The following is a 12,260-nucleotide window of genomic DNA, read 5'->3' on the forward strand; positions in this document are numbered from 1 at the left end:
GAAGAAACACTGTGTTAGTTTGTGATTTCCTAACCGGTAATGTGAAATCAAAGAGGATCAGGGGAAAAAGAAGTTCACATTTCTTCATTTGTTTGGATGGTTAGGACGCTGATAAAAGACTGTCGTGGTTTCTCAATGATTTTTCTTATATCCTCGTTATTTTATAATTTTCTTACATTCACATTTAAAAGACCAAATAGTCAATGGAAGGAAGCATCAAAAAGTCAGAAAGGGGTTAAATACACCCCTTACTTAGCCTGGGCCGCAATGGCGCATGCCTTTAGTCCCACCACTCAAGAGGCAGAGCCTGGTGGATCTCTGTGAGTTCGAGGCCAGCCTGATCTACCGAGTGATAAAGGCTAAATATTTGTGTCTGTGCGGTTGGGTATGGGCAGTTATTTTCCCAACTACTTTATTGAAGTTTTACATAACTTTTATATAAAATTTTATGTATTTTCTAACTTTTGTCCAGAGTCTCCATTCCTTTTTTTAAAAAAAGATTTATTTATTTGTTTTCATTTTATGTGTATGTGTGAGTGCTTACATGTATGTCTATGTAGCTCATGCATGTTTGGAGCCCAAAGAGTCTAGAAAAGGTTGCTAGATGCCCTGAAACTGGAGCTATAGGCAGTTGTGAGCCACCAGGTACATGCTGAGAACTCAACCCTGGTCCTTTGTGAGAGCAACAAGTAATCAGTGAGCCATCCCTCCAGCCCCTTCCATTACTTAAAAAATTAATGATTCAAAACAGTGCAAAGGGGATGATGGAGGTAGTATATAATCTATCAATATAGAAAATCCCTGCACATCCCTAAAAATAAAATTAAAAATCTTAAACTTTTCTCTCCATATGCCCTCTCCCCAGAGGTAACTTCTATGCAGATTTTATTAACTTTTTTTTAACCTTCAGAGAAAAACTAAATATTAGCAGGAATAGATTGCATATATTTATGTATTCAGTTGATATTGGTTTTATAAATGGAAAATACCTAGAATTTAACCAAAGAGGGGGGGGAAATCTATTCTGCAAACTTAAAAGCACTAGGCCTCCAAGAATACGTCAATCAACTCAGAACACAAGACTCTTCAGAGAAAAGAGAAGTGGCTGATGGGAGAAAAGACCATAGAAGCCATTTCAGGGTAGTCTTTTGTAAGAAGAAATGGAAGGTGGTAAGGATGTGTTCCAGGTAATGGAGCCCAAATTCCCTGGGAATGGAGAACTGGACTTCTAAGTTCTCTAGTCCTGGGGTAGATTTTCTCTGGATAGTTAACTCTGACAGTGCTATTAGGCTTTAGGGGCCAAAAATTCCCTTTTAAGCAGACCTGGGAGTTCCCAGCACAACAAGGGCTTTATGGAGGCAAGGGGACCTGGAAGACAACCAGCCAGCCAAAGACAGAGTCTCTCATTCAGAGGGAAGGGAACATGTCTATACCCAGGACCATTCCCTGACCACAGTATTCCTCTGAGGCCATGAGAGGTTCTTAGACCATATTGCGCTGGTCACCTTCACTCTTGGGAAAGGGAACTTGGAAAATTCATGGATGGCAGATTCGGCAGATAACAAGTCAAGTGGCATAACTCCCAGGCTCCGGGGAGGGACACACTCTATCTCTTTCATCCTCACATTCACACAGAGCTTCTTGGGTCAGGCACACAGAATGGAAGCTACCCCAAGCTGAATTCCATCCACCCTCCTTTACACAGTCCCCCTCCCCTACTCCAGCCCCCTTGACTCTAGGTATCGGCGTGTTTCATGTCAAAAATGTGCTTCATGACTGTTCCAGTGATCACTCTCTAAAGTCCTCTGGAACTGCCCCGTAGCCAAAGTAAGAAGCTGTATTCAGTTCCAGAGGGTGGCTGTGTTTCCTCCATAGCTTCTCAGGGTTAGTGGATCTCAAGAAAGCTCTGGGAGCCTTGCTGTTTGTCTAGCTGTGCCATGGGGGAAATGATGTAAGAAGGAAGGCATAATTTTGCCCTCATTGAGATCACACTCTGATGGGAAATGGCCAAGTCGGTATTTGTGAGACCCTGCATTAGTGTGGACCCAGTGAGAGAGTGGGAGCCTGAGGTGGAAAGACTGTTGCTCAAGAGAAGAGGAGAGCTCAACAGATTAGATGTGATGGAGCACATACATGTCAAGGCAAGGACAGAAGATGGAGGTCCAGGGCCTCAGCTGTGGGAATCAAGGGCTTGGGTGAGGTCAGACAAACTAGGCCAGCGTGTGGAGTGAGGACTGAAGAATCTAGGCTGATAGTTGATGAAATTGAAAATGAAAATCTTTCATCATCATCCTAGATGCCTTACCTACACATAAAAGCATCCTGTCTGTTTAGGAGATGTGAAAGGATCATTGTCCCAAGACCACCGAACCTTGCTTTTGGGTTGAGATGAATGAATAATTAATTTGGCCTAGATTAAACCAAGGATCTTACACATACTGGGCAAGAGCTCTACTACGAGCTATATCCACAGGAAGGATTTCACACCCAGGCACAGAACATATATTTTACAAATATAAAAATATTTTGTGCACATAAAATGTCTGTCATAAGGATCACACTATATCTTCAGAGCTGTTTCTATAATTTGAATACAACTTCATACCTTATTACAATTGAAATCTTAAAATTGTGGCTCTCGCTTTATTTGGTTGTCTTCATTTTGGTGGCATACCAGCTGGCGAGGGATTTGTAAGCAAGAGGAAGGAGGATGTAGACTTAAATATTGGCTGGCCAAGGGTGGAGCTTGCAGAATACTTCCATGTTCCAAGTCGTGGCCTCCCTCCATCACATGGCCCTGAAGATACTTCAGAATTGGGAAGGGTGGAGATTCCCACCACAGCTGAATGGAAGGTGGGCTCCAGCCAGACATGCAAGGGATGGCATCACCTTCAGCTGCCTGTGGAGGGATGGGTATCACAGGCCATACTGACTACTTCTTTGCTGTTTCTGCCTGAGCTTCCTGAAACCCCAACTAAATCTCTAGCCTCTCCAGAGAATACAACTGTGCTCTTAACTGGTCTGTGGGTCACTTTGTGAGCAATAACTAATGTGGGTCACCCTAGAGACTCTTTTTGGGGGGATGAAGTAATTTTTCAGGCTAGGATTATTTAGCCAGCCTACATAAATGTCGGGAAATGGAAAGAAGGCCCACACCCAACTGTTTCCTCCTAAGAAACTGAAACTCCAGGCTCAAAGGATTCAAGGGTAAGATACCAGCCACTTCGGCTCTCAAAAACTCAAAAGTTTTGCTGAGAAAGTGTAAATAAACATGAAACCTATGGGAAGCTGGACCATAAGGCCTGTGGCTAGGAAATGTGGTGTTCAGAGAACACCTGGAATACCATCTGACTCAGGTTAGGAGTGACTTCAGAAAATACTCAGGGACCATAATGACTCCGCACCTAAGGCTGCTTGTCACACCCAGCCTGATGCCCTACGATGATACCCACTGATGTCCAAGTTGTCCTCTGACTTCAACATGATCACTGATGAACACACACACACACACACACACACACACAATCAGTTAATGTAATTCATAAACATGTTTAAAGAAAGAAAACACCTGAGGCTATGACCTGCGTGGCCATGAAGAATTATGCAGGTGCCCAGCCAGGACAGCAAGGTGGGTGGCAGAGGGGTCACCTTGGTCAATAGGTACATTGCCACCTCCCTCCCTCACACCCCTTTGATCTCTTCCTTTCCCTTGCCTTGACCCCCTGTCTCCTTTAATCCCCCTTTCCTCTCCTCTTCTTCCTGTGGCTGCCCTTAAAACAACTATGCTCTTTTCCCTGTTCAATCTCCACCTATCCGCCAACCATCTGGACTTCTAAGCATAGTTTTTAACAACAGGAAACATGAATCCAATAAACACGGTCACTGTTGACAGCAGTTAAGGAGGGAAGGTAGAGAAGTCACTGAGAAATCAACAACCTTGGCTTGCAAGGTCTGTGTGAAGAAAGAGCGGCAGATACAGGCAAGCCAGATGATGAGGACTCCTGAGATCTTGCTTGCAAGTGTTGCCTACTCTCGGCTTGCATGGGCACCTGGAATCCTTCCCACACTTAGAACTGGATTCGTTTTTTTTGCCTTTGCCGCAGGTACCTGGCTCGGGACTTCTGATCTCCTTCCTTCTGTGCCTGAGACTCTGAGCTTGCTGAGAGGTAAGGTTACAAAGTGTAAAAACAATTCCCTTCCAGTCTTCCCACCCTCCGATTTCAAAGCCCACCCTGCAGTGAATGCCTCCTGCCCCTCAACAGGGATAGAACAGCCCTGTGGTGGCAAGGAGCCTCCTGAGCTCTCTTCTCCCAGCCACGCCCCCAGCTCTCTTTGGAGCATCAGGGATCCCTCCTATCCTTTTTCCAAAATGGCTTCTGGCAGTTCTGTCCCCCTTTATCCCACCAACTACGCACTAATAATAAAAATCACCTGAACATAAGCAACTGTCAGAGATCAAATCTGCACACAAATTACGTTCAGTCCTTTACAGCATCCCCATTGGTACAAATAATCACCAAGGACACATATAGAGAAAAGCCACTTCCTCAAAGCCTTGCAGCTAGTCAGACACAAAGCCGGTATTCCATCAGTGTCTGCCGCCTCAGCATCTGCTCCCTCTGTCCCTTGCCTGGCCGTCCACTGAGCAGCAATGCAGTACTGCTCACTGAGCATGCCCTGGTCGCCTTGCAATGCAGTATCACTCACTGAGCATGCCCTGAATGCAGAGCACTGGGCGAAGTGTTTACAAGAGACTGGAGAGCCCCAAACCCTCCCGCTGTGGGAACAAACAAATGGAGCAGCACCTTGAATAGGCACCCAGGCTGCTCCGAGAGAATAGATCCATGCGAGTTGGACTTGGAGCAGCGAAGGAGGGCTGAGCAGGGTAGCAGATTGCTGTGAGGGAACAAGGGAGTAGGAAAGACCCCTTGCGAGAGGTGAAGGCTAGAAACAGCCCCAAAGTCCGAGCAGCTCCAGCTGGGAGTTTAGAAGCTGAGAGATGAGAAACATTTAAGGGAGAGCAAAAAGCAGTCTGTTTTGGGGGGCAGAGGGGGGGCCCTTTTGAGAGTGCTGCTCCTCCCTCCGTGTGTGTGTGTGTGTGTGTGTGTGTGTGTGTGTGTGTGTGTGTGTATGGATATGTGTGCATATGTGTGAGTGTATTTGTGTGCATGTGTTTGCACATGCATGTGTGCGTGCATATATGTGTGCATATGTGTATATGTGCACATGTGTGAGTGTATTTGTATGCATGCGTTTGCACTTGGGGGGAGGGTGTATGTGAAATTACTATATTAAGAACGTGGGTAGCATGTTCTAATTCTCACCAGGGGAAAGATACAATGCAAATGGCATCGGAGGGAAGCAACTCTACCAGGCAGCTGTGGTTAGCAGGGACTACTTATTATGATCCTACCAACGGACACGGCTGACCTGAGCCTGAGTTGGGTTGGTAGAATTAGAACACCTGATAATCTCAATGACAAAACTGTTCTTAAAGTTTGCCAACATTCATTTGGCAAAATTTAAATTAACTGCATCTTGAAACAGTGGCTATTTGTAGGGTGAAAACACGTATCTATTGGTTACACGTATTTGTATTTATAGGGTGAAAACACGTATTTATTTGGTTACAATCACCCTGACTTGCACAAGGTGAAAAGGATTGTAATTGGGGTGTTAGAAAATGAGTCAGGAGGTCAGGGGAAGTTCAGTTTTGGTAAGCAGAGAAGGCACTGATCTCGCCACCATTCCCATTATGATAGTAGGGTTTTTTTCCTTCTTTTAAAATCACCCCTGGGGAGATAAAGGACTTTTAGGGGGCCTTCCAAGATCGGTGCTGTGTAAGATGACAGGTTAAGAATAAGACTCCTCCTCCCAAGGTCCCAACCAAAGCTTACCTGAGCTTCCAATGCTGAGCCACAACAGCGGTCCCCACAACCAGAAGTGTCTCTCCCAGAGGGCAAGAGGCATCGCTGGGCTGGAGTCTTGGAGCCAGTGGTGAAGGAGAGACCTAAGTATCACACAGTCCAGCCTCCCACTGAACATGCAACACCCACTTGGGACTTAGTGATCATTTGCTGGCTCCATGGCTTATAAAATAAGTAAATAATAAATAAATAAATAACGCTTCCTGCTTGTATAACCTCTAGAGTTTTCAGTTTCTTCTTCTCAATGAAAATGAGCACCCTTCCCACACTTTTTTTTTTTCCCCTTTCTTAAACCAGGGGACGTTGAAACACACTGTTCTTCCTCTCTGTGCCAAACAAGATCAGGAAACGGCTTTCCACGCCTCTCCCATTTCCCATTGTGAAATGTCAGTGATGACCAAGGCAGCCTTTCATCTCCCTGTGGTTACAAAACTCTCACTGTAATGGAATTTCTGTGGACATGTTTGGCCCTGGGAAGACAGAGCGGCTGGGGCCTGAAAACCTCTTTCACTTTTGGATGCCCGGGGCCTCAACCAGTGTGCAGCCAACAACACCCATATGTGTACATCTACTGGAAAGGGTAAAAGGAGATCAAGTGTGGTTCTGCAGAGTGTGGCACCACAGCCTCTTGGGGTTAGAACATAAGGTCCAATGGAAGGGGTAGCGCTGAGGGGACTGTGGTTGACGTGCGTGCTTTACAGCCCTGCCAGGGAACATTAGGAAACTTATACAAAGTGATGCAGAGTAGGGGGCTTAGAGCAAGACAAGTCAGACCCAGAACACAGGCTCTGAACTACTGCCCTGGAAATGTCCCTGGGGCAGCCTCGTCAATTGGTGAGTACCTGGTTCAGTAAGAGAGCCTGTCTTAAAAGATAGAGTTAGTGAAAATCAATAGACATGGACCTCTGCTGTACACACAGACAGACAGACAGACAGACACACACACACACACACACACACACACACGCACGCATGCATGAAATAAATAAATATTTAAAAATTGCAATGTATAAACATGTAGGATGAAGAAGGAGTCTCTACTCACTATTATCCCCTACTTCCAGTCTCCAGAGGGCACAGAAGGCCACATAGTCATGCACAGAAGGCCACATGGTCACCATTTTCTTGTAAGTCCTCTGGAGATAGTCTATCTTAACTCCCACCCCTGCCTTTTAGAACAATACAGTTATAATCTATTACATACACCGTGTGTGTGTGTGTGTGTGTGTGTGTGTGTGTACAGGAGTGCATGAATGTGCAATGGCACAGCACATGTTGTCGTCAGAGGACACCTTGATGGACTCAGTTCTCTCCTTCCACTTTGTGAGACCCAGGGATCAAACACATGTCATCATGCTTGATGGCAAGCACCTGTACCCATTAAGCCATCTCTGCAGCCCCACAGATCTTCCAGACATTGCTTTTCAAGCTCACAAATGTATCTTAGAGCTTCCTTGTTCTTGTTTCCAGGATGCTAAGACCATGTCATAAAGTTCTGAGGCCCAATCCCAAATGTACCCATCCTACAACACCCGGGAGCCTAATTTTCCCCCAAGTTCCTCTCCAATTTGAGTTGAGGGTATGACATAGGAGTTCCCACTCCTGGATGCCCTGTATGTCCTACATGTAAGCATGTGAACACATGCACACACACATGAACAAGGCTCTATAAGTGAAAACAGCCAGGGACAGTTGAGCCATCTCCAACTGACCCAGCTCACCTTTCTTGCTGGGAGCTCTCAAGAGCAATTGCAGACCATGCAGGGAACGAACATAGCATGCCAAACCAGTAGAGAACTGGCCAGATGAATCTGGGCCCTGATCCAGCCTTTCCGCCTCCTCTTTCCCAGAAACAGGAGGATCTTCAATGTTTTAGCCCACAGAAGCACGTATCTCTTGTGTATAAAACCCAGGGCTGACTGCCCTCTGAGTCCCCGAGCTGTTGTGAAGTGGGACACATACAGGGGACAGCATTCCTGAGTCGTGGGGAATGGCTAAAAATGCATCCTAGGCTTATGGTTTCCCTACTCTGTGGGTAATAAGTCTACTTCCTATAACTTGGGAGGAGGAGAGGGAGCCCTGACTCCGGTCTAAGGCAAGTTAATAACAGGAATGCAATGAAGCCATTTCATACAATCTAAAGTCTTATGGAGAAAGAAAGCACCATATGATCTTCGCACCACACCACATGGTTTTAGACCCCTTTCTGGTTTTTTGTTTGTTTGGTTGGTTGGTTTTGTTTTTAGCCAGGGCAGTGTTGACAATTGCCTGTTTAAGCTAGACAAGGGCTATGAGACCGAGCTACATCCTCAGCCACAACTTCCATTTCTAAAGCAATATTCCTGCTTTCCCAGAACAAATAGATGGAGACCTGCGCTACATTTGTCCAGACAAAAGGTCACAGGGGAGGGGTGGGGTTTCTCAGAATAGAAAGATGCTGAGTTCACAAATGACTCCAAGGCTCCAACTGTGCAGAGAACCGTTTGTAGCTTTGGAATGAAAGTTTGGTGCTAAAACTCTATGGCTAATGTTTGTTCTCAAACTAAAAACTGTAAGTCTTGCAGGCTTATCTTTGGGGCTGCAGTACTACAAGGCAGAACCAAGAGACGCCCTCGGGAAATAAGACATGTGGGTCCCTTGGATTGAGTCAAAAAGTTTCCCAAGTGGCAGAAGCAACCGGCTTGCGGTGGTGTGTTTGGGGATCTCCCTGTATCTCCCATTTCATCACAGGCTGGCAGAAAGAAGACGCCAGGTGCACGTTTGAAAGAGATGTCACTAGCATTTAGATAGCCTAGTTGCACATTGCTACTCTTCCTTTGAGTGCTTGTCATATGTCAGGTATGTGTGCATGCAAAACATACAATCCACAAGGCAGGTGATGTTACTACCTCTGCTTTGCACATGTGGAAATCAAGGCAGAGCCTGGTTAAATAATGTTCCCAAGTCCACACACAGTAGCAGGGCAAGTTTTCAATCTAAAAAGCTGGCACCAGCAACTGCATTTTTATCCATTAAATATGGAGACTATTGTGGGTATTGCGTCACCTCCCAGCAGCCCTCAAGGTGGGCAACATCACCCTACTTCCATTAGTCCTAGTGATGTGAGGCCCTGGGAGCAAAGTGGGCTCTCAGAGGCAGTTTTCTGCACAGTATCAGAGCATTGCCTTCCTTAGTTCTAACGGTACAGCTGACACCCATCTTAATGCCACCTCCACTGGGCTGTCTCTGGCAGAGGTCATCCTGTTGGAGTTTTTTTTTTCAACCATCGTTTTTTGCCCTCTCAATTCTTGCCACTTTCTTCCATTCACCAGTTGTACTAAGAAGAACTTGAAGTTGTTATTTAAACAAGTTTTTGTGTGGCGGGCAAAGGTAATTTGAGAGTATGTACCCTAGGCTTGCCTGGAACTCATTATGTAGACCGGGCTGATCTTACATTTACTATGTAGCCCAGGCTAGCCTCAAAATTATGACGATCTTCTTGCCTCTGCTTCCAGAATGCTGGGCTTACAAGCATAGAATACCATGCCTAACTTAAACTTTCGTAAATGTCTTTCGTCTAGAATGCCTATATGAAGAAAACACAGTCAGCCCCTGAAGTGGGCTGACAGGTTCAGTGTTACCGTTACCTACTAGCACTGACCAACATGGGGAAGGGTGTGCTGGGGAACACTGTGGTTGGAAGCACCATTCTTTATTAGTAAATGAAAATGTCAGTCCACAGTTTCACAGAGAGGAGAAGTCAAAGGATTCTCTGCTCATGTGCCCTGTGCATCTCCTCTATCTGCTCCCCATTTGTAGCCTTTGCAACAAACTGGTGCAGTAAGGTGTGTCTTTGAGGACAAGCTGCCCCAGCACTTAATCAGACATAAGAAGGAAGTTGTGGGAAGTCTGGCTTACAGTCATGAGACACACACAGGTCAGTCTGGGATGTGAGGAGAGACTCTGAAATGGGAAGGTCTTGTGGGTTGGCACCCTCAACCTGCAGATCTGATGCTAGCTCTACGTAGATGGCATCAGCACAGGATTTGAGGGCAAGCAGCTGGTGCCTTCTGGGGATTGGCTGGGGGTGTGGGGGAAACAACCACCTCAGATCGGCTGTTAAAGTGTCAGGTAGTGTGGGAGGAGGGAAAGTACTCCAAAGCTTAACCCATTTCTTACAGTCAAATCTGGGCATAAAGCCCAGCTTGCTCTCATCCCAGCTGTGCCTTTGCATAGACAACAGCGCTCTGCCCCACTGTCATGTTTGGTTGCTCTGAACGATTTAAAACGGGGTGACACTTTGTCATCTCCCCCCCCCCCCCCCCCCCACCCCAGCCGCTGCCCTCTTCCTTTCCCTTTGCCATGTGGAAAAACCCTTAGCTATTCCTTAGAGGCCACTCCTGAATTCCAAAGATTAAATGATGATCGTAATATCGGCAAGGCTGCCTATTCCTTATCTGGATGCACTGGGCGGATAGGCTCCACTCCTACCCTGCAGTAGCTCTGTAGCTGCTAACAAAGGGAAGATGCAGGGTTTCTTGTTCCAGTGAGGTAGAGAGTGAGGGGCGATGGTGACTATGGTTAGAGACTGGTGAACACGGGACTTAGGACAATGTCAATGTTGCAGGACATAGAAGAAATCAACTTCAGGCAGTAATAAGGCACCATCAAGACAGCAGCTGTCTGTCCAGGACTGCCCTGGTTTTCAGCATGTGTGTCCAGTGGATAAATATGATGGGCTTATGGTGGGACCACACTTCTATTGAGGTGCTTGGACATTATGCATCTTACTGATCATCATTTTCTTGGTTCTCATCCTTCCTCTCTCTCCTTTCCCTGCTTTCCAAGGTCACCAGTTCAGAGTAGTGTTTGAGGAGGAGGTTTGAGAAAAGACATCTGAAATTCTGGAATTTCCCAGTGTGCCTGTGGTGAAGTGAGACTCGGCACACAAACAAAACAGGATGTCCAGCATCTTCTCTTGTTGTCTCAGTGGTTAAAGCCCTACCCTGGATCTCAGCAGACGCTAGAATGCCCGTAAGTCTCCTGAACTCCCTCCCCTGCATTTTAAAGAGACCTAAAAGGGCTTGGGAAGGCAAACCCCAAACTAGTGTGATGAGCCTTCTGTCCCACAAACCCAGTTTACACCAGGAAACCGAAGTAGGAATTGCAGGAGTCAGAATTTTGTGGTTGTAGTGAGAAGGGAGGGAAATGGGTTCCTGTCCTTACCCTTGGCGGTGAGCCCAGTGAGGCCTCCTGGAAGACTTAAGTAACTATGTGGACTTCACTGTAGTAGCTGGGCCTTTGCCAGGCATGACCTTGGGACTGACCAAAGATACCCAGCCACCTCCCAACAGATTCAGTGTGGGAACAGAGCTATGAAGATATAAAGCAGACGACAGGCTCACTGGAAGACAAGCAGTTCAGTGCCATCAGCTGGCTAGTTGCAAAGGTAACTTGGAGAGCTATGGGGGATGGGAGGCTACCTAGCAATGCTCACTTAATAATATACTGATGAAATGCCTGCTTTGTACCCGGGCACTGTGCAAGTGTCTGTGTGGAGCATGGAGACAAGCCAAAGGATGGGAACACAGTGTGAGGAGTCATGACGGCAAGTCCCGAGAACACCCAACAACAGCATCTGCCAGGCTTGCACTGCTCGGGGACTGCAGGAATCCAGGTGAGAAAGTCAGTGCCATGATGTCGAGGGAGATTTAGAAGCAGGAGCGGGCTTGGTGGCATGCACCTTTTTATCATGGTGCTCGGGAGGCAGAGATCTCTGTGAGTTTGAGGCCAGCCAGTCTCAAAAAGAGAGGAAGGAGGAAATGATGATAGTTTTAAAGTACAGGGCTGGGGATGTAGCTCAGCTCACAGAATGTTTGCCTAGCATGCACAAAGGTCTAGGTTTGATCCCTCGCACCAAATAAATTGGGCATGGCATTGAACGTTCGTAATCCCAATACACAGAAGGTAAAGGCAGGTAGATCATCTTCAGTTACTTAAGGAGTTGGAAACAGCCTAGGTAAAGACCCTGTCACAAAACAAAGAGGGAAGGATAGAGGAAGAAAGGAAGGAAGGAATGTACATTAGTGCATTTGGATGTGGAACTGTCAGCAGATTGTAGTGGTTTGAATAAGAATGTCCCCCAAAGGCTCATATATTTGACTGCTTAGTTGCCAGGACATACCACTATTTGAAAGCATTAGGGGATATGTTCTAGTTGGAAGAAGTGTGTCACTGGGAGAGGGGGTGCTTTGAGGTTTCAAAAGCCCATGCCAGGCCCAGTATTTCTCTTCTTGCTGCCTGCAGATCCAGATGTAGAACTCTCAGCTACCCCTCCAGCACCATTTCTGCCTG

At 46.4% G+C, this 12,260-nt stretch overlaps 1 protein-coding gene across 2 annotated transcripts in view; it reads right to left on the bottom strand.

Moving 5' to 3' along the window:
- Nucleotides 1-6,224, bottom strand: part of Pla1a (phospholipase A1 member A) — a 35,884-nt gene extending 29,660 nt beyond the window's left edge. For both annotated transcript variants that reach the window (XM_036203804.1, XM_036203806.1), the window contains exon 1: nucleotides 5,898-6,224. In XM_036203804.1, coding sequence (XP_036059697.1) covers nucleotides 5,898-6,045 — 148 coding nt within the window. In that variant the 5' untranslated portion in view covers nucleotides 6,046-6,224. The remainder of the gene's footprint in view (nucleotides 1-5,897) is intronic.
- Between the last annotated feature and the right edge of the window lie 6,036 nt (nucleotides 6,225-12,260).

The sequence above is a fragment of the Onychomys torridus genome, chromosome 12 (assembly GCF_903995425.1).
Source record: "Onychomys torridus chromosome 12, mOncTor1.1, whole genome shotgun sequence".
Classification (NCBI taxonomy): Eukaryota; Metazoa; Chordata; class Mammalia; order Rodentia; family Cricetidae; genus Onychomys; species Onychomys torridus.